Source organism: Nesoenas mayeri (assembly GCF_963082525.1).
Source record: "Nesoenas mayeri genome assembly, chromosome: 4".
NCBI lineage: Eukaryota > Metazoa > Chordata > Aves > Columbiformes > Columbidae > Nesoenas > Nesoenas mayeri.
Window position 1 is genome coordinate 53170455 of NC_137540.1, and position 19606 is coordinate 53190060.

The 19606-nt window shown below is 40.1% G+C and overlaps 1 protein-coding gene across 1 annotated transcript; it reads right to left on the minus strand.

Annotated features, from left to right (window-relative positions):
• Positions 1–1932: 1932 nt before the first annotated feature.
• CHRNA9 (cholinergic receptor nicotinic alpha 9 subunit) lies at positions 1933–7343 on the minus strand (the record flags this gene model as incomplete). The annotated part of the gene is made up of 5 exons (XM_080343752.1): positions 1933–2489; positions 3913–4445; positions 5083–5237; positions 6035–6180; positions 7277–7343. The coding sequence occupies 5 exons, from the start codon at positions 7341–7343 to the stop codon at positions 1933–1935; spliced, it is 1458 nt and encodes a 485-aa protein (XP_080199878.1).
• Positions 7344–19606: the final 12263 nt, after the last annotated feature.

Sequence of the window (19606 nt, forward strand, 5' to 3'; positions counted from 1 at the left end):
GACTCCCTCCTTTGTTTATGGCACCCATAAGCCTCAGACAAACCCCTACTTATCTGTTTTCCATGCTGAGGACTCATGTTCTGAATATTTTACCTTTATCTCTGAATATTTTGCTCAGTAGGCTTTTCGGACAGTATTATTGCCCACAACAAAGAACAAATCAGTTTTCTCAAACAGGCAGTGTAAGTGCGAGACCCCAGGGCAAATGGGTGCAACCATTTTTCTGCACAGTGAAAGTGAGTAGTTTGTCTTCCAAAGGAGCTATTCAAAGTTATCCTGGTTGGCTAGGAACTGATAATACATAGGGAACACACTTGACACTTTTTCCACATACTGAGTTTATCCTTGGCTAGCCACCCAGTTTAGCTTTACATTAGAACTTGGACTTGAAGGCTTGCATTATGTATGAGAATCCAGATAAGCTTACAGCATTAATTATTCCACATAAAAGAAAGCCTGCCATTAGCAATTCAATGTATCATTTACATCATAATCACAGTTCCCTTTTTTCCAATAAATTTGGGCATAGCAGCTGCATCACTTTGCCATTTTGACTCCTCACTCCTAAGTTACAACTTCACAGGTACGCTTCTATTAACTGCAACAATTATGAAAATGACATTTATCACATGAACTTTTGACTGGGATCCATTACCGCATGATCCTGCCTCTCCCACTGCATCTAGAATAACATGGTTTCAAAGTTCAGGATGCTTTGTAAAAGTAATTTATCTGCCATGGGCATGCCTGGGGTACTAACTTCTCACTTTACTATGCAAGACATCTTCCAGAGCTCTATTAGTCTGAGAGGGTTAACAGGAATTAACACACAGAAAGGAGGTTTTGGGTGTTGTCAGCAAACACATTCACATACATATAAGTACTAAGGTGTTGAGCAAGGTGTGTTAATTGTGGCACTACTTTAATGAGCTGGTAAGATGATGCTTTTGTGCAAAGTAATGCACAGACCAACCTTGGCATTCCTGTAAACAGTTTAAAATTTAAGTATTGAAGTGGATGTAAGAGTGGACAAGGGACACAGAGGGTGAACACTGGTGAAGGTCAATAAAATGAGCAGAGACAAAAGTCACAGCCTCCTATTTTAGCAGTCTCAAATAGCACTTGAAGTCCCATCTTGCACAAATACCCAAGGGAATGAGACACCTAGAACAGACAGGAGAACTCCTTCCTATTATTAATAGGCTCAAGAAGAAAAAAGAATGGAATAGAATATCTCTGACTTGGTGAGGAAGAAGTCCTGGGAATCTGGCATACTGGAGCCATGGTGACAATAGGATAATATTCAGCAGCAGGAAATGGTAAAGATGAAGATCAAAGTAATCATCATATTCAGTAAGCTCAAGGGTATTAGAAGTGAAAGACACAGCAGAGAGACCTGTAGAGCCTGTGAAATGATGACAACAGTGATCAGAAAGAGCCACAACAAAAGTGTGAGATAGGAAAACAAGCTTAAAAAAGGCAACACCATGAACGGGATGATTTCCAGAAACTGCCACTTTGCCAAAGACACTTGTATTTTTTTTTTTTCTGGGGGAGATAAAGAGTTGGTCAAGTTAGAAGGTGCAGAGTTGCAGCCTTGAGAATACAGTGCTCCCTGCTAGGCTGTCTGCTCCATCCCTGCAACACTCCACTCCATTCAGCCTAAAGTCATGGCCACCACCCATTAAGATGGAGCACAGAGCGCTTAGCCAGCACCCGCATCAGGGCTGCACTACATACTAAGAGGCAAGAACAGTCACTAGCAAAGCCCTCAGCTGAGCAACATCTCAACATTGTCACAGCCTGCAGAATGAATTTGTGTATTGTTACAGAATGCAAGACAAAGATCAAAAGCAACCCTGTTCTAGAGCTCCACCAAAACAAGCTAACCCAGTATATTCAGCTTTACTAAAGGAGTGCGCTTGTCCCCAGTTAAGCTGCTTTCCCAATGATCAGTACGCTCATAAAAAACACCATGATAAAAAAAATCCACATGAAAAACCTGTCCATCACTTTTGCAACTTTCTTCCACTCAATTCCTTTGGCCCGGTTTGCTTTATGGTCTCGAACGCAATTAGCAATATACTCAATGTTTTTAATCAGCATTTTGTAACAGGAACAGCACTCAACAGTCTCCCTAACATTTTCACCATGAACTCCATAGCTTTTATTCAAATTTCCATTGAGTTTCTCTTTGAAATCACAGTCATCATTCCTATTGGAAAGGTGATCCCTTATCTCTTTGTGCCTCCTCTGAAACCCATCATCCCCTTCTAACTTACATTCTTCTTCTTTCTCCCTTTTTGGACTCGTGCAGTTTTCACCCACATCATAAACAAAAAAGATTTTTGACATGTAGTCCAAAATAACCACCCTGGCCCATTGTGGAACAGGCTTTGCTTCTGAGCCACAGTGATGAAGATTCATTATAATGATCGTCAATGCAGTAGAAGCTGTGATCATGGTCATAGTTGCTATGTAATATTTCCCTGGAACACAAAATAAAATAATATTTAAGATGCTAGCCTGACAAAAAAATTAAATGTGAACAATAACAATGTGACAACATAGTACTAACCGTAAGTGAAAGCGAAACAAATTTTTAACCACCTGATTCTCTATACTTAGATCATACTTCGTTTACCATCTAAAACCAAAGATAAAACCACTAAAAGTAAAACATCATACTTACTACTGGCATGTCTTTATCAGATGAGTAAGTGACTACTGTATTAACATGGCAAATATTTGCAAGCCAAATCCTCTAATTTCTTGAAATATATCCATTCAGAAAACAGCTTAAAAAATGTTTATCAGGAGCCTGGCTCTTTTCCTTGTGTCTGTAAAATCCCAATGTTGGTGGCTTCATGTGGCACATTAGAAATGCTGCTTCCTGATGTATTAACCAAAGTGGTGATAATGTTTTGTTGGAGCTATTGACACACCCCACACCAGCAGATGTCTTCACATTCACGCAGGGCAGTGAATATCCAGGCCTTGCTGGTGCCCACATCCAGCATACTGACAGCAAGAGGCCAGGCACAGAGCTGAGGGCGACTCCACTGCCTGTTGACATTTGTGTCTGGATTTTCTTCAGACTGTACAAACTTTAGCACAGCTAGTCCAAACAGGGACAAAGCTCATTCTGGCCAGGAATAGATAGCAGATACAGTGAAGACAAGCTGTGCCCTTCAGCTGCTGCTTTCCAGAACTGAAGTACACAGCTGAGCAGGTAACCTGCTGGGGTTCGTGCCTGTGCCAGGGGCAGCTCCCAGCCCGGCTGCTGTACCACTTCTGCAGGAAAAGCAGCTGCTGGGCCGCTGACACAAGCCTGGTGGGGTCCCAGCTTTCAAAGAGGCTGGAAAGGATGGCGAGGTCCTGGCTCCTTAGTTTAGACAGGATGATCAGAGGGTAAGGAAGGTACTCCAGTTCAGCAAGCCCATATTCTAGGCAGGAATAGTTGCTGCTGGTGTGGAAATACGTTCAGCTTTCCTATTCACTGACCAGTGGTTTGTCTCAGTTAAGCCATGCAGTTTTTCATATAAACAGTAATAACAATAGTAAAAATAATGAGATCTGAATTATCTTAAATGAAGTTGGAAGCCAGTGTGGAGGCAACTGTGTTCCTAGTCCTCCAGAAATACCACCAGGGCAGCCAGGCAGCCTTCTGCCCAGGGAGTGGATCAGCCAGGGGCAGGAGCTAGCTAACATATAATTTGAAACAAACACAAGATAACTTTCAAGAGCTTGAGCATACCTGTACAAATTCCACATACATTTTAAGTATTTCACTATGTTTTAAAAAACAAAACACCTTTATCTTCCCAGAAGCCACAGACTGCGTACAGTTTCCCTGACATAAAGCCCTGCTATTAATAAGTTATGTTTAAAGACAAAGCATGTAAAGCTCACCTATCAAAGGTACGTTTTCAGAGGGAGGCATGATCTCTGCAACCATCAGCTGGAACACGGTCAGAGCAAGAAGAACCGTAACACCCAGAGATACTTTTTCCCCAGAGTCTGCAGGGAGATAGAATCCTAGTGGGGCCAGGAAAGAGATCAAAATGCAAGGCAGCAACAGATTAAATATGTAGAATGAAGACTTTCTTTTCAAAATCAGCGTGAAGGTGACATCTGGATAAGGCTCAGAGCAGCAGCCGTAAGTAATGACATTCTTAACTGCTGGCATGCCATGAATCTCCCATTCCACATCTTCTACAAAGTCAGAGAGGTCACCACTATCAAGAGAATTGATGATGTCTACCTGATTACCATTATAGGTCCAGGATCCAAATGTAAGGTTACACTGCTGGCTGTCAAAAGGAAAATAAGATACATCCACTACACATGAGCTCTTTGTGATAGCAGGTGCATCCCAAGTGATTTTTCCATCATATCTCAACACAACATTAGTATTCACTGGTTCTGAAAAGTCATCATCAGCCCTAAAAGACAGAAAAGTGACAGTCAAGATCAACAGGCAACAGCTGAACATACGAGCCAGGGAAGGGGCAGAAGGGAAGACCCTCAATTCTGAAATAGTATTATTTATTTATACTGAATTTTATTAGGAACTTATTTTTAACTATTATTTACAGCTACTAGTGCCCATGAATGCCAAACATCAGTGCTGCTAAGTTATGTTGCATTTGTTGGCCATAACTTCTTCAAACTTGACCTCAAACAGGATAGGAATCCATTCAAAGATGAAAATAATCTGCTGGTCACTGCCTGGGAGAGCGAGCAAGGAGTGCAGCCTTTGGGTACCACCTTTTTGTGGACACGCAATCTTCCAAAGCTCTTCAGCAGCCTTAGCAGAAAGTACTTCAGACCACCAGGATATTCAATTCCCAGTGCAGAGAAATTCAGAACAGCTTTCCTGTGTAGCATAAGCAACTGCCAAATCCTGTCTATGGCTTCATTGCAAAATATTTAGATTATCAACAACAAATGTTAAGACAACAAAGCAACCCTTTGCTAAGGCAAAGTGAAATGATGAAAGTTCAGACTGCATCAATTCCTCCTTCACCCCCTCCCTCTCTTACAGAAATATGCAAGCTGATTTTCTCCACCCACACTCACTTGTTATATAGGACAATATCTGGTCTCCAAACCAAATTGCTTGGAATCCTGATAGAATCCAATCCATCATATTTATCTTTGTCCCATTTGAGGTATGCATCATACCAGCTTTGTCGAATCCATAAGTAAGCTGACAAAATTTGGTTCCTTTCATCCTGCATAAAAATGTAGAAATCTTTCTAGCTGAAGGTGAGAAAAATAACATCTTGGATGCAGACAGCATTTGTTGTATAGCTTTAAAGCAGTGCCTGAAACAGGCCACAATGCTGACAGGCCACAACACCACTTCTCAGACAGGTACATATGCCCATACACTGTACAGGGACCTTAGTTATGTGAACTTTCTCTTGTCCAAACCTTCTTCCCCCTGCATCCTTGCTAGCTTTAATCATAATTGTCTAAGGCTCCCAGTACCTTTAAGAATCTCCTTTTGTGAGCTTCAGAATACCAAACAACTAACAGATTCAGTCTAACAAATTCTCTGAAAGCTAGGCAAGGCCTTGAAGTTGAAATTCAGAAGTCACAAAAGTGATTTCCTATTCTCCTTCCAGACACATTTTCTTTTGCCTTAAAAGTATATCTAGCCGAACAAAATTTATTTAAAGTTACTGAAGGCTAAAACAGGGAGTTTATGTAGAAATTAATTGCATCTTAGAAAAAAAAAAAGCAGTATTTTTCATTTCTATTTAAAACTCAGCAAAAGTTGCCTGGAGGGTGCAATATCAGCACCTAACTACAAAAGAAGTCTTAACAATTCAGCAGCTGTAAGTTTGCAAACTTATAATGGAAGTCTTAGCTTTGCAATCAGGTAAGAATCCACCAAGAACTGGAGAACACGATCCTGGTGAGGAAGCATTACTGAAGTTGTCACAACAAAATGCAAGTTGCTTTTCCTACTCCAAGCAAATTTTCCCCCACATCTTTAGAAAAACAGAACTGTACTCTTACTTACCATGTCTTTAATTTGGGACAATGTGATCTGAAGAGTGACGTTCAGTACTTTATCTGTGTCTTCCACTGGTCTCAGAGCATTTGAGTAGTCTTCAAACAGTTCATTAAACAGCATGTGAGCATATTTTCCTTTGGCTGATTCTACAACTAAATTACATAGATTTGTTCAGTACATCAGATCAAGCACTGAGCAGTAACAGAAGATATCCTCTTTCTACAGCTTCAGGTAGTATTTGCTATAATTGTCTTTATCTTTCATGTATTGTAGAATATCATTTAGTGCAGAAACAAAAGTATACCTGATGAAGCTGTTCAAATAAGGACAGCACTCACCCGTAAATTAATAGCTAACTCTAGGTTTTCACACCTGCTAAAAAAAACAACACACAACACCACACAAAACCTCTGCATCTAGATATTCCTGCCATTTTTGAAGGTAAATATCATTACCCTTATTTTACTGATGTCTTTCATAGACAGAGATCATTGATTTACAGTCATGTATCTGCCAAGCTAAAATTAGAAGCAAAATCTGAAGTCAAACCTGCTCCCAGGCTAATGGCTTGAGATATCTCCCTACATGTAGCACTAATGGATTCATGCTACTTTCAGAATTTACACTTTTTTCACTACCACCTGGAAAAAGTCTGAGCCACTTTTATTCACAAATTGGCAATTGCATGATGTATGAGCACATCCTTGCACTAACACATTTTCCAAGCCATATATTTGGAGGTGCTTCTTACTATCCAGACTTAGTCATGAAGGACAGTTAACTAAAACTTCAGGTTTTAAACAACACTTGCTGTTCCAGACTGTTTTGTGCATCACAGCTTCTGTTGGCAGTCTTTGTATTACCTTTAGATATACTCACATATTTCTGCAAGCAAAGGGCAAGGACAGTAACACTCACAAGACTTTCACAAATGACCACAGGTATTATATAGGAAGCGAGTGCTTTTTGGAGTTGATCATTCTCTGGGCACGCACAGGGACTTCCTGGACTAGAGTTCAACACAAACTTTCCTGATTAAAAAGAAATCCTAACAAATCAAAGCTTCACAAAGACCATTTAAGTTCTGGTTGTACATGACCATTCATTTAATCTATGCATCAGTGAGACAAAGTAAAATGAAACAGATGAAATACCTTTGGAGCTCAACTGCCTGAGACACATCAGGACACCAGCTCCTATCTGAGTAAAATAGATCTCATGCATTTAGCTATCAAGCAGTATTCTCACCTTGAAGCATCACTGCTGTAAACAGCAACCAGAGAGAGATGGAAAAGGACAGGCTATTTCTCTTCATTTCTGGACCTTAAACAAAACTGTTCACTCAAGGGCACAAAAACGTTTATCACCATCCAAAACTAACAAAAAAAAATCAAGTTGCACAGCAATACAAAGATGCTGAGGCACTTGATGAGCTGCTAGAAGCAACTCAGTCCTCCCTCAGCAGCTGACAGAGTCCTAGAGAGATCGATGGTCTCTGTCCTTGTCACCGCCTGGAGCTCTGGCCAACCCTCCCTCCCTCTGTAACCTGAGAGCTGCCTGCTCTGCAGCTAATGTGGAGAGAGACAAACACATGGGATACCAGCAGGAAAAATTTATTCCATTGCATTTTTACAACAAATGTAAGATTTCACCAATTTACAAAGAACCCTTTCACATTTCTTTGGTGGGCCGTGTCTCACTGCCCCTATGTTCACCACTAGCTTGCTCCAAACAAGATCTGTAGAACCTGCACATCCACGCACAAACAAAAGCGCCACATAACCATCCACAGCCTACCTATTCCTATGCTGAAAAAAACAATGTTTTCACCTACCAAACTGGTGCCACATGGTAAAGATTCAGCTACACCAGTCAGAAAACACACGAACAGGAACTTCTGCTGCTGTAGACAACCCTGAGACCAACTCAGCACAGGAAATTAGAAAGAAAAATTGGACTCTGCAGATAAAATGCCATTTCCCAATACAGTGCAGTTTTTCCCAGATGAACCTGACAAGATTTACAAAGAATTAGAGTTAACAGACAGCTCTTGCATTTAGCCAGAAGACTTATAGGAGAGAAATATGAATATGAAACGGTATCACACCTGGCCTCCCATCTACCCCAGTGGTCAGATCATTAGCTCTGTCTGTATTACTCATGTTGCCAAGCTAGTTTCCAAGTACTGCAGGCAATTTCTTACAAGTTTCTCACAGACAAGAGATGACTTTCTCCTTTCCATAGTCCAGTTCACCCTTCATGACACACACTGCAGTCCATTTTGCCATCCTTTTAGAACAAGTAACAGAAAACAGTCATTGAAATAGACAACCAAAAATACAGAATCAACTACCAGCAAAAAGAAGCGGTCCAGAATAGTTTTGATCCACACAAAACATAAAATATTGTTGCTTTGCTTCCATGTAGTCTTTTGGCTAGAAGGAAGCTGATCCCTCCATACACATAATTTCTATATAGTAGCATTCCTGGTACTTGCTGTCCAATATTTGTGCTTTCGTAGGGTCTATAAATCAATGACATTTATGGCCAGGTTTAATAGGTAAGCAATAAATAATTTCAGTCAAAGCACCTGTAATGAAATCCATCTATGTCACTTCATTTGCTGAATTGTCAAAGGGGAAAAAAGTGGAAAATAGTTTAGAAGTCAAAAAGGTCAAAGTAGTCCATAGGTAGTAGGTAATAACCTGCTTTTTCTGTGGGAAGAAGGTATGTGATGTTAGTGACAACAACAATCAGAGACAAAAAGATGAAAGATTTTTTGATACAGTCAGATCAGTGCATTCTCAGGGGATACCTTGAGTCTTCAGTACATTTGCCCTTACGTCAGCAAACAGCTACTCCTTCTCTTCTCTTACCATAATTACAAGAATAACTGAGGGTACTGCTTTTAGATGTACTGCTATAAACCCTACTGGAACTAAGACAAAGCTTGTCTCAGGCCTGTGGCAAAGCAATCTGCTAACTTGTTACACCAGCAACACATATCCATCAAGTAGCACAGACTGATGTACTTTATACTAATTGGCATAGGATCACACATTATGGAACCCTGCACCTTTATTGTAATCACAGAATCGACTGGGTTGGAAGAGACCTCAGAGATCATCAAGTCCAACCCTTGGTCCAATTCCAGTCCATTGACTAGATCATGGCACTAAGTGCCATGTCCAATTTCAGTTTGAAAACCTCCAGGGATGGTGAGTCCACCACCTCCCTGGGCAGGCCGTTCCAATGCCTGACCACTCTCTCTGTAAAGAATTTCTTTCTAATATTCAGCCTAAATTTCCCCTGGCAGAGTTTAAGCCCATGCCCCCTTGTCCTATTGCTGACTGCCTGGGAGAAGAGACCAATCCCCACCTGGCTATAACTTCCCTTCAGGTAGTTATAGAGAGTGATGAGGTCACCTCTGAGCCTCCTCTTCTCCAGACTAAACAACCCCAGCTCCCTCAGCCTCTCCTCATAGGTCTTGTGCTCAAGTCCCTTCACCAGTCTTGTTGCTCTTCTCTGGACCCGCTCCAGCACTTCAATGTCTTTCCCGAACTGAGGGGCCCAGAACTGGACACAATACTCCAGGTGTGGCCTCACCAATGCAGAGTACAGGGGAAGGATCACTTCCCTTGTCCTGCTGACCACGCTATTTTTGATACAGGACAGGATACCATTGGTCTTCTTGGCCACCTGGGCACACTGCTGGCTGATGTTGAGCTTCCTGTCAATTAGTACCCCCAGGTCCCTTTCTGCCTGACTGGTGACATCTTCTCAACAAGAAACTCTGCATTCTCAAAAGAAACTAGTAGCATGTTTTAATGTGTTGTTTACTCAATTTATTCTTATATACACACATATTCCATGTGCTATTCATTATAAACTTGCAAAGGGATAGATCATAACTCCTGGTTTTGATATATTGTGTTTCCAGTCATCAAATATATCCAATATTTGCCACATATTGGACATTCAGGCAGGCAAACATGAGCACACGCATATAAGAACTTTATTGAATTGAGATTCCGCATTGATTACACAGTGCTTGTAAAAATAAAACCAAAATACATCCAAAAGCCTTTTCAATATTAAAGATACAAAAAAATTAAGAATCTTAGTATGCAAGACCACTTAGCTTCTTTACATTTGTTCACAAGAAATCTGATTCGTAATTTTATTCAAAAATGTCCCTAACACAGATATTTTGTGTAAAGAGTAAGTATTAACATTAGATCAATGAACAATGATTGAGAGATTCATCTGCAACCCGATGCTTCCTCTGAATATAGTTTTAAATTGTGCCATAATCTATGGCAGAGATCAAACATCCCATTTAACATTTGAACAAAGCTTCAATTTATAGTTAAGCAGTTATCTGTTTTTACAGTAAGAAGTTCTGCTACAAAGTCAGGAATTAATATAAAGTACAAATCAGCTTCCAAAGATAATTTAGAGAGAGTGACCAGTGTTTGGAGGTGAGAATCAGGCCATTAACCTCTCCCAGCGAGATTCAAAGTTGGCTTGTTGGTGTGCAACTGCCAGCAGATGGCCCTGTTAGCCAGCCTACAGATCCACCCAGATATTCAATACGATTTTTGTTTATCTCACACACATACAAAAAACACATTGCGTTTTCATCCGCTTCGATTAATTTCACTGATTATTTGCCTTACATTTGATATAACACAAGCAGAGACAAGATATTCTTCTTAAGAAAAACGATAAGCAGAAGGAACAAAACCACTGAGTGGCTGTATGTGGCTCTGGGTCTGCCTACTATACACGAGACCAGTCACAACAGGGTTTTGGGGTGAGAAAATATATATCATTGTCAACAACTGTATGATACAAAACCACATTTAGAGCATGGGTCGCTTCTGCAGGGAGTAGCTAAAGCCCACGGCAGTATATCCCGACCCTGCTTACATATACGTTTTTCAAACGTTTGACTTTAAGAGAATGCATGTGGACTAGTAAGAGAGCAGAACATGCAGTTGGACAAGAGCGCACCATTCCTTGGTGCACTGAGCTTGCACAACACTCACATGACACATGTAACTTTATGGTTCTAGACAAACACTTATCAAGACAACATCAACAAGAAAAAGAGGGGAATTCAGTATTCCAGCATGTAATTGACTTTGCATGCACTTTAAGGACAGACTGAAGTGGAGATGACATGGGAGGAATCTCTTCCTTATTAAAACTTCCAAATTTAGATATTTATCTTAGCTAAACTATAAGCAAAGCAGGAAAGAACTGTAAAAAATATTTAAAATTGTGTTCTTTCAACTAAGCACATCTTTCCTCTCCTGTATAAAATAACAGTTTTCTCCTAAGGCTGAGGCTTTGACATGTCAATTTTCAGGGTTTTTTTAAATGGATTCTTACCCTTTTTTGCATAAAAAGCAGTAAGAGTTTAAGCCTCGAAGTGGAAAAGTTACAGATACTGTATTATCACAGGCCTTGAGACCGTCTGTACCATTTATAATCCATCTCTTCATCAGAAAACAATAAAGAACAGATTGGTTTCTAAGCACAGTTTGTAAGAAGTGTCTCACAGTCTGCTTCTACTTGCCTTCCTGCCAATTTTTCTCCCCAGAAGCTGTTGCGTTCACATTCTTCCCAGCATTTGCTACAGAGCGTTATCTTGTGATGGGGGTCAAGCAGCACACTAGCTCTTCAGAATCATATCTCTCCTGAGACAAACTGAAGTCTTAACAGCATGGTTAACAACAGGTCTTCTTGCCAGCAGAATAGCCTCACTGTGTCTGCTCTGGACAAGGAGGATACAGCACTTCATTTAGATGCAGCATGTTTCTCTATGCCTTATTTCTTCCCACCCACCTACTGCCTCTTCGTCCTTCTCTCTAAAAATCCCCTACTACCCAAAACCATCATACTTATTCATATTTTCTTCTACCCTGTTATACACATGGAAGCTAGGAAATACATTAGGAACCATTCACAATGCAAGGTCATGAGATAATATAAAATATTAGCCACACTTTCCAGAAATGGGAAATCCTAATTTGTGTGATACAGTTGTGAGTTTTTCTGAATACACATTTTTCTTTGGGTCCACTTACACAGGCAGCTCTGCTGACTACCTCTCAGCACCTGAAGCAGAGAAACCTTTTGCATTATTTAATGTGAACAAAAATGCAGCATGCTCTTTTACACCAGGATGCTTGCAAGCTGACTGGTGTTTTGTCCATGCTTGGGAAGCATTCAGTATCTGGCAGGGTTAAGAGCAAAGCAATTTTATAGTTTTAACTAACAGAAAGCTATTTTATATGCAGCTCTTTCTCACTGGGATCATTCTAGCTTTGTACCATGCCTTTACACAGCTAATCACAGGATCTGTGCTCTACACAAAGACAATCTCTGGGACCAGACAGGGCTCCAGATCACAGGTTTGCTCTGACAGGCAGCCTGATGCTTCAAAACAAATCGGATTGGAGAACTATTTCTACTGTGTTAAAAGGGTGTAGACAGACTCAACCGTCTTCTGCTGCACGATCACCCTTGAGCTGTGGAAGACAGCACACTGCCTTGGCTTTCAGAAGTAGAGGGAAGATCCCCAGCTACCAACACATGCTGAAGACAACTCTGGGTTCCCCAGAAAGCAATTCCTTCAGCTTGTGTGCACATCACAAAAAACTGAGATTAAACTGATATCTGAAGAAGCAAGACTGAATTGAAACAGTTTAGATACTAATTTAAAACTAAAGTTCCACTCTCTCCAAAATTCAAAGCAGGGGGGGAACATCCTTTTACAACACTACATCGTGTTCACAAGGGCATCTGCACAGAGGGTCTAGTATCCCCTGAAAACATTTCCTTTCCTGATGAGTTCACACCTGCCTTGCAACACGGAATATGGTCCATCTAAACTTCCGTGTGATTATCTAAGTTGCTCAGGGTTTAAGAGTTTCCTACAAAGAGCTAAGACTAATGCTGTGCACCAATAGAACACAGCTGGCTGAAAAGGCAGGATGCCAAAAGATTAACAAAAAACAAAAATTGCAGACCATAATGTACTAACATAAATTTTAAAACTTCGTTTTTAAGGAATTCACACAACTCCAGTTGCTAAATGACCGCTAAAATAGTATTGATACATGTTACTTGACCAGTGTTGTATACAACTTTACTTACAAATAATACAAATCTCTTGGGAAAAAGACACTAAGTAAACATTTAAATTGCAACATTTGGCATTATCTAATTGTTTCTGCTCCATCTAATTACACACAATCTACCCAGGGAATTTCTCCAGGTTCCCAGAATTTACAGGAAGAAAACAAAAATACTGCTTTACTCAGAGCACAAAATACCTTGGCAAGGTTTTTCTAAACTAAGGAAACTTACAAATACCGCAGATCTGCCCACTTTAAATATATCAGAGCAACTACATGGGGGAGAACGCAACTCTAAATCATCACAATGCATTCATGCCTGAACAAACCTCCCTGGAGGATACAACTAGCAGCAGCTACTCACCTCTTTGAAGGAAAAGAACTTGATAAATCATGGTTTTAGCTACTGAAAGGTCTCATGGTATGTGGGCACTGACATTCTCTAGAATGTCCTAGCATGAACACAGCTACATTGCAGACTGAGGAAAAAAAAGAAATACTCTTGAGCAAAATATGGTAGTAAGCCTGAAGTTTTATTCAAACTGCAACTATGCTCATTTTGACACAAAGTCATTTAGATCTCAGGGACAAAGCACCACCATCTCAGCTGAAGACAGCATCCCTTGTCTTAATTATCTCTGAGCACAGTGGCTGCAGATCAGTTAAGGAAGTCTGTATGCAGACCATTGGTTTTCACCTGCAAAATTCTAAGCAATTGTCCAACACCAAGATACTGGGTCCTTCTTTTCAACCCACCATAAACATATTGAAATGAAAGCATAGCACATACAAGGGAAAAATGCTCAGGTGTTAATATAGGGAGTCACCACCAAGGAACATCCTTTTCTTTGGTTGACAGGGCTGAAAAACAAACATTTTGCCAACAGATGAAGGATTTATCACCTCAAAGTGTTAGCCTACAACAATGATCTGAATCTTACAGGCTTAATAACTGCTGTTTCTCAAGTTCTGTGGAAGGTGATAAGAGCTATAAAAGCTGTTAAGGCCAAAAAAAAAAAAGTGCTCTAACATTAAAATGCTGCTATAACCACATATTATACCTGTGCTTTGGAAAACATTTGCTGCTTGCCTGCCAACAAATGGCAGCGGGCTGTGAAGTATCTTGCCAATTGCTCAGCTGCCTTTAGCTTAAGGACGGCATTTTATTCTGAAACAGAACAAAGATGTTGGGGAAAAGGCAAGAGGGATTAATGCACATCTTATAGTTATACCAGAGCTATAAGAAGACAGATTATCCTACAGTCATCCTGCAATTATAGCTTTTGGGAAATGCGTATGAAATTGTAAAAGCTAGTTCCTCAAACTAGTATAAAAGATCTAGTATAAGAACATTGCTAGAACTCGGAACAATTTTAACAACAAATTCCATATTGGCTTTACTCCTGGCCTCCAGCAACAGCAGCATATTATACAGTCATTTCAGAGCTGCTCCTAATCTGATGGCATTAATGACTGAGGTATGGTCAGGACTCAACTCTTGATGGATAATTGATTTGTTCTTGGTGGGAAGCTATACATAAGGAAAAAAAGCAGGGAATTCATGGTACATGTTATTCTCTAACTCCTTCCCTCTGCCAGTACTTCAAGGCAATATAAGCAGCAAATAAGCGACTGGTATGGTTAAGCAACATGTCACAGTGAATACACAGCCAGCCTCAGAGAAAGAGATGGCAACACATTACGACATGACACTGGAAGAGATGATTCAATGAGCCAGCAGCAATTGGTCCATTCAGCACTATACTAATACTTCCAGCCAAACTTGCATCACAACGCGTAAAATAGAACCTTCTTCACTTATTTTTATTGAAAAACACTTTTCCTTCAGATATCTTAAAACAAATGTACTTTTAATGCCTATGCAGCTTCCAAGTTTGCAACATTAGCAATTACAAACCTTACCTTCAACAGAAAGACAGAGCAGGGTAAGCAGTGTTGGCATGTTGTGCCCAGCACACTGCTGTGAGGGCTGCTACAGAATGTCAGTGTCCTCCTTGCTATGGAGTAGCATGATCAAGTCCTTTCAATGCACAAGTAAACATCAGAACTGATGGATATACATATATGCTGTTTTGACTGAAAATGAGTTAATTTTCTTCATCCAGTTAGAAACCTTTTTTCATAGCTAGCACAGCCATTATTTGGACTTAGCTTGAGAACAAGAGTTAATTGCTTGCATTTGCAGATTGTCTCAAAAGGTCTCCTTGGCACTTTTTATAGCACAAATAATTCACTATATAACTACTGAAAAGAAAATCCTAAGAGGTTTAAGGCCTATTTATTCTTAGCTTTCTGGACTTGGGTCTTTGATATCAAAGGATACTGATACAATTGGACTAACGGGACACTTTCATTCTACAGGCATGAAGTACTCATGGATCCTGGTGTGAAACCTGACAGATATCTGCTTTAGTTACCTACTTTTCAGTAAATATAGAAATATTAATAAGCCATTTCTTGCAAATTTCATCCATTTCAGGGACATTAACTCCAAGGTACAATTTCAACAACAAAAATTTTAGCTGTGTAAGGACATATGCTTTATACTTTCTTAACTAGTACTGTGGTAATTAATGGGTAACATTATTTCTGTCATCCTAAAGAACAGGTATTAGACATTATCATCACAACCACAATAGAATCAAATGTATACCAACCAGATATATAAAGACAGCTTTGGTTTTGTTTGTTTGTTTTTTAAAATAAAAAATACAACTAATAGTTTCCCCTTTATTCTTGAGAGAAGTAATTACTTAAATTCAACAATTATAAATTGTAGAAATTTTAAGAGTTCAAGCTTCCACTTGAATAATGATTCACCAGTATATCTTCACATAATACAGTGAATTCCCACAGCAGGCAGTGATCAGTAGTACAAGAATAATTTAGCTCTTTCTGGAGTCAGTATGCTTAGCCTTTCACCTTTAACATGATAAAAACGTGTGAAATCATTAATTAACATTGTCAGAAAGAATTGCAAGTTGAAATAATTCCCCATTTTGCTTCTTAAAGTAAAAACCCTTCTTATATCCGCTTCTACTTCTATTCAGGATCTTTAAAAAACACTAAATGGAAAAACCTTGCAAATACTAATTTTTTTATAATCATTTTAGGATTCTGAGCTGATAAGATGTGAAAGTCCTAATATTCAGGAGAAAATGGGTCTGATTTACTTAGCAACTATCTCAGTTTTATTTGCCTTGTAAAAGGAGACCTATAGCTCCAACAAGTAATTATAGATCAAGCATCACATTATAACCCTGTCGTGTGAAAATATGCCAGCGTATCAAAGCAATGCTTCTAAAAAAAAAGTTAATTACCTCTATGATGGCTGTTCCTTAAAAACTGATTTATCTTCTTAGTGCTGGGATCAGAACTCAGTGAAGCTGATAACTCTAGTTGATTGCTCGCCATCTCTCCAGCTACTTCCTAGACTTTACTTCCACTTACAGGGATACAAGACCAAACTCTCTGGCTACAGCTACACAGGTAGAAATAAGAACAAAGGTAATTCTTCTGCTTCATATATAATATCACACAGACATAGAAATTACAGGTAAGACAGACATCCATTTTGCCAGTATTGCAGAACAATCATCATGGCATTTATTTGTCAAATACCAGGTTCCCTAGAAGACATACTTACCTCTAAGCTTCAAAACCAGCACATTAATACAGCCATTCCTGTTTTACTAGAATATCCATTTACACTCTAAAAATATTTGCAAAGCTTTCCTGTCTTCCAATTTAGGAAGCACAATTTATTGCTGACATCAGTTAAAAAGGAGAGTCCCAGCAGGAGTTAAGTGGCTAGGCACATGCACTGAGCTGTTTCTGTGCTATGTTCATTTTGATACCTCCCAGGTTTGCAATGCTGGTGCAGCTACTTTGATTTACTTGTATTAGAGGGCTAAAGACAGGGAGATCTTGTAACTACTGCCACATGTAAAACAGTCTCAACTTGGGAAAAAAAAACCCACACAATTTATTGTCAATTAAAATATTTGGATACTGGAAAACAAAAATATGAGGTGGATAGCCCCTTACCTCTTCCTACAGAGGCCAGCGCTCCAGTTCCCCCTCTCCCCACTACTAAAACCATGCCACATATAGCAAATACATAGACCTTGCACAGCAAGTCGACAGGACCAGAAGCTGGCACACACAGGTACAGCACAAGCCAGTGTGCAGACATATCATGTACACAGGGGACAGCAGAAATCCACCAGAGCTTTCATGGAACACAAAGTAGTTCCTCAGTTCCTTACACTGGTATGCTCCCTAACCAGAACCCATTCAAGATCAGTTCCTGGGCAGATGCTACATTTGCATCACCTTAGCTACAGTTACACTTAGATTTCATGTATGAAAACAGAAATTACTACACAAGCAAGCAGTTCTAGTGAACAAAGCCACACAATGCAAAAGGTAGCTTTTAGCTGAACTGTAGTTAACACATATCTCAGATATGGTAATAATCACAGAAGTCTTGCTGAACTGTAATTCCCACAGTGAGCACAATGCCACTTGTAGTAAAAAGTAACAGATTGGCGTTGCCCTACATAGACTGTGTTAATTTCTACTAGAAGTCTCAGAAATGATGGTTAATTATCCACATGGAGATCAGCTAACACTTCAGTTAGCTCGCACACTTCTGTAACCCACAGTTTTGACAGAAAAGAGCATAGGGCAGAGTAAGATACAAAACTAGCCTGTTTAGCCAGTACTCGTGGTCCAAGTTTGGAGCACTTACAGTAACAAGGGTGACCAAAAGGCTCGCTCACCACAGTACTCAACGAGGACTGTCTGACTCACCAACTTCCTTCCCAGTCTAGCCATATGGTGAAAAATGTATTCCACCGCATGCTATCCAAGTACTACAAATGCTGTAAGTATAAAATTAGAAGTACTCGAGCCATTGTACTTTATGATTATGGTTGAAAACTCCTCAACTTTAAAAAGTAACCTAAAATTCAGGCCAAAAAAAAAAAAGAGCAGGTTGATTTAAGGACAGCAAGTATCACATCCTAAGGAGATCATTAACTGTTAAGTGAACCATGTGCTATTTTTGTTATTTAAAATACTGATTAGGCTAATTATGCTCTGAGGGAATTGGGTTTAGAGGATTAAATGAAATATTTTCAGAGGCAGAGTTTGCTGAATAGAAAAGCTGCTGTCCCCTATTTAAACAGCACAAGATATCACTTCCAACATCTTATAAATACCCATGTTTTAAAGAGCTCATCCTTTGGTGTTTAATAATGTAGATTATATTTCCCTTTTGACCTTATTGAGATGCTATTGTTAAAAAGTATACAACTACGCCAAAAGATATTACGATCTAACTACCTACTGGTTTATAATGATTACCTTAAAATCTCATAAGTTTTTTCCTTCAAAACTTCAAAGTCTAGTGATCATTCATTGCTCTCAGAGCTAAGACTTGTGGGTGAGGAGCAACAACATTACTAGTAGGCAGAGACTATTTTCAAAAAGGAAACATTTATTGACTCACACCATACAAAATAAAACTGTCCGTAGACTTGGTCTGTCAAGACACAGAGTCCATGCACAGCAGGTTGGACACTCCCCCACCCTCAGCAGCACAAGCAGCGACAGTGAGTGAACTTCAGAGATCACCCCCCTGTGAGGTAGAAAATTAATTACAGTTGTCAATACTACATTACTGCTGAAGACTGGAAACTATACAGTAAAAAGCCAACACTATAGAAAGAAGGTAATTCATTAGCTTCTATTTCCCCCCTGGTCTCCGTGACTATGATCTCTCTGGAATCACACAGGGCCACCTCGCCAGGCGAGTGACATCTTCCCCCCGATACCCGCAGCGCGCAGTGGTGACAGCAGTCCCCAGCCAGAAGGAATGCACACCATACTGCTCTGGGGACAGCCCCAGCAGCCACAGGGCCCAGCGGAGAACCCTCAGGAACTCCCTTTTTGTTACAGTCCTGTTATCTGAGTGCACAAAAAGCGGCCCTTCCAGCTGTGAACGAACTGTCAGGTAGCTCCGGAGGGCCAGAACAGGGCACACCCATGGCTCTCCAGACAGCCCAAGGCTGATGACGTGTCTCTCCTGAACCACAGGAGAGTTCCGCAGAAAAAACACAACTCTCCTCTCCATCAGCTGGAGGTCACTGAGATACAGCAGCTCAGGCTGCACCACATCACGGTGCTTCGCCACCATCTCTCCTATTCGAAGTGCCCCAAAAAATGCTACAGTAAATATTGCACGAAACAACATGCATTCATAAGGAGTCATGCATACAGACTCCAGAGCTCCTAACAGAGATCGCAACACCTCAATTGTTATAGGCAAGTATTTATCCCTCAGGATGCCTGCTCTACGTTTCAACCCTATCACCATGCAACGGGTTATAGGATCTTCCAGAGG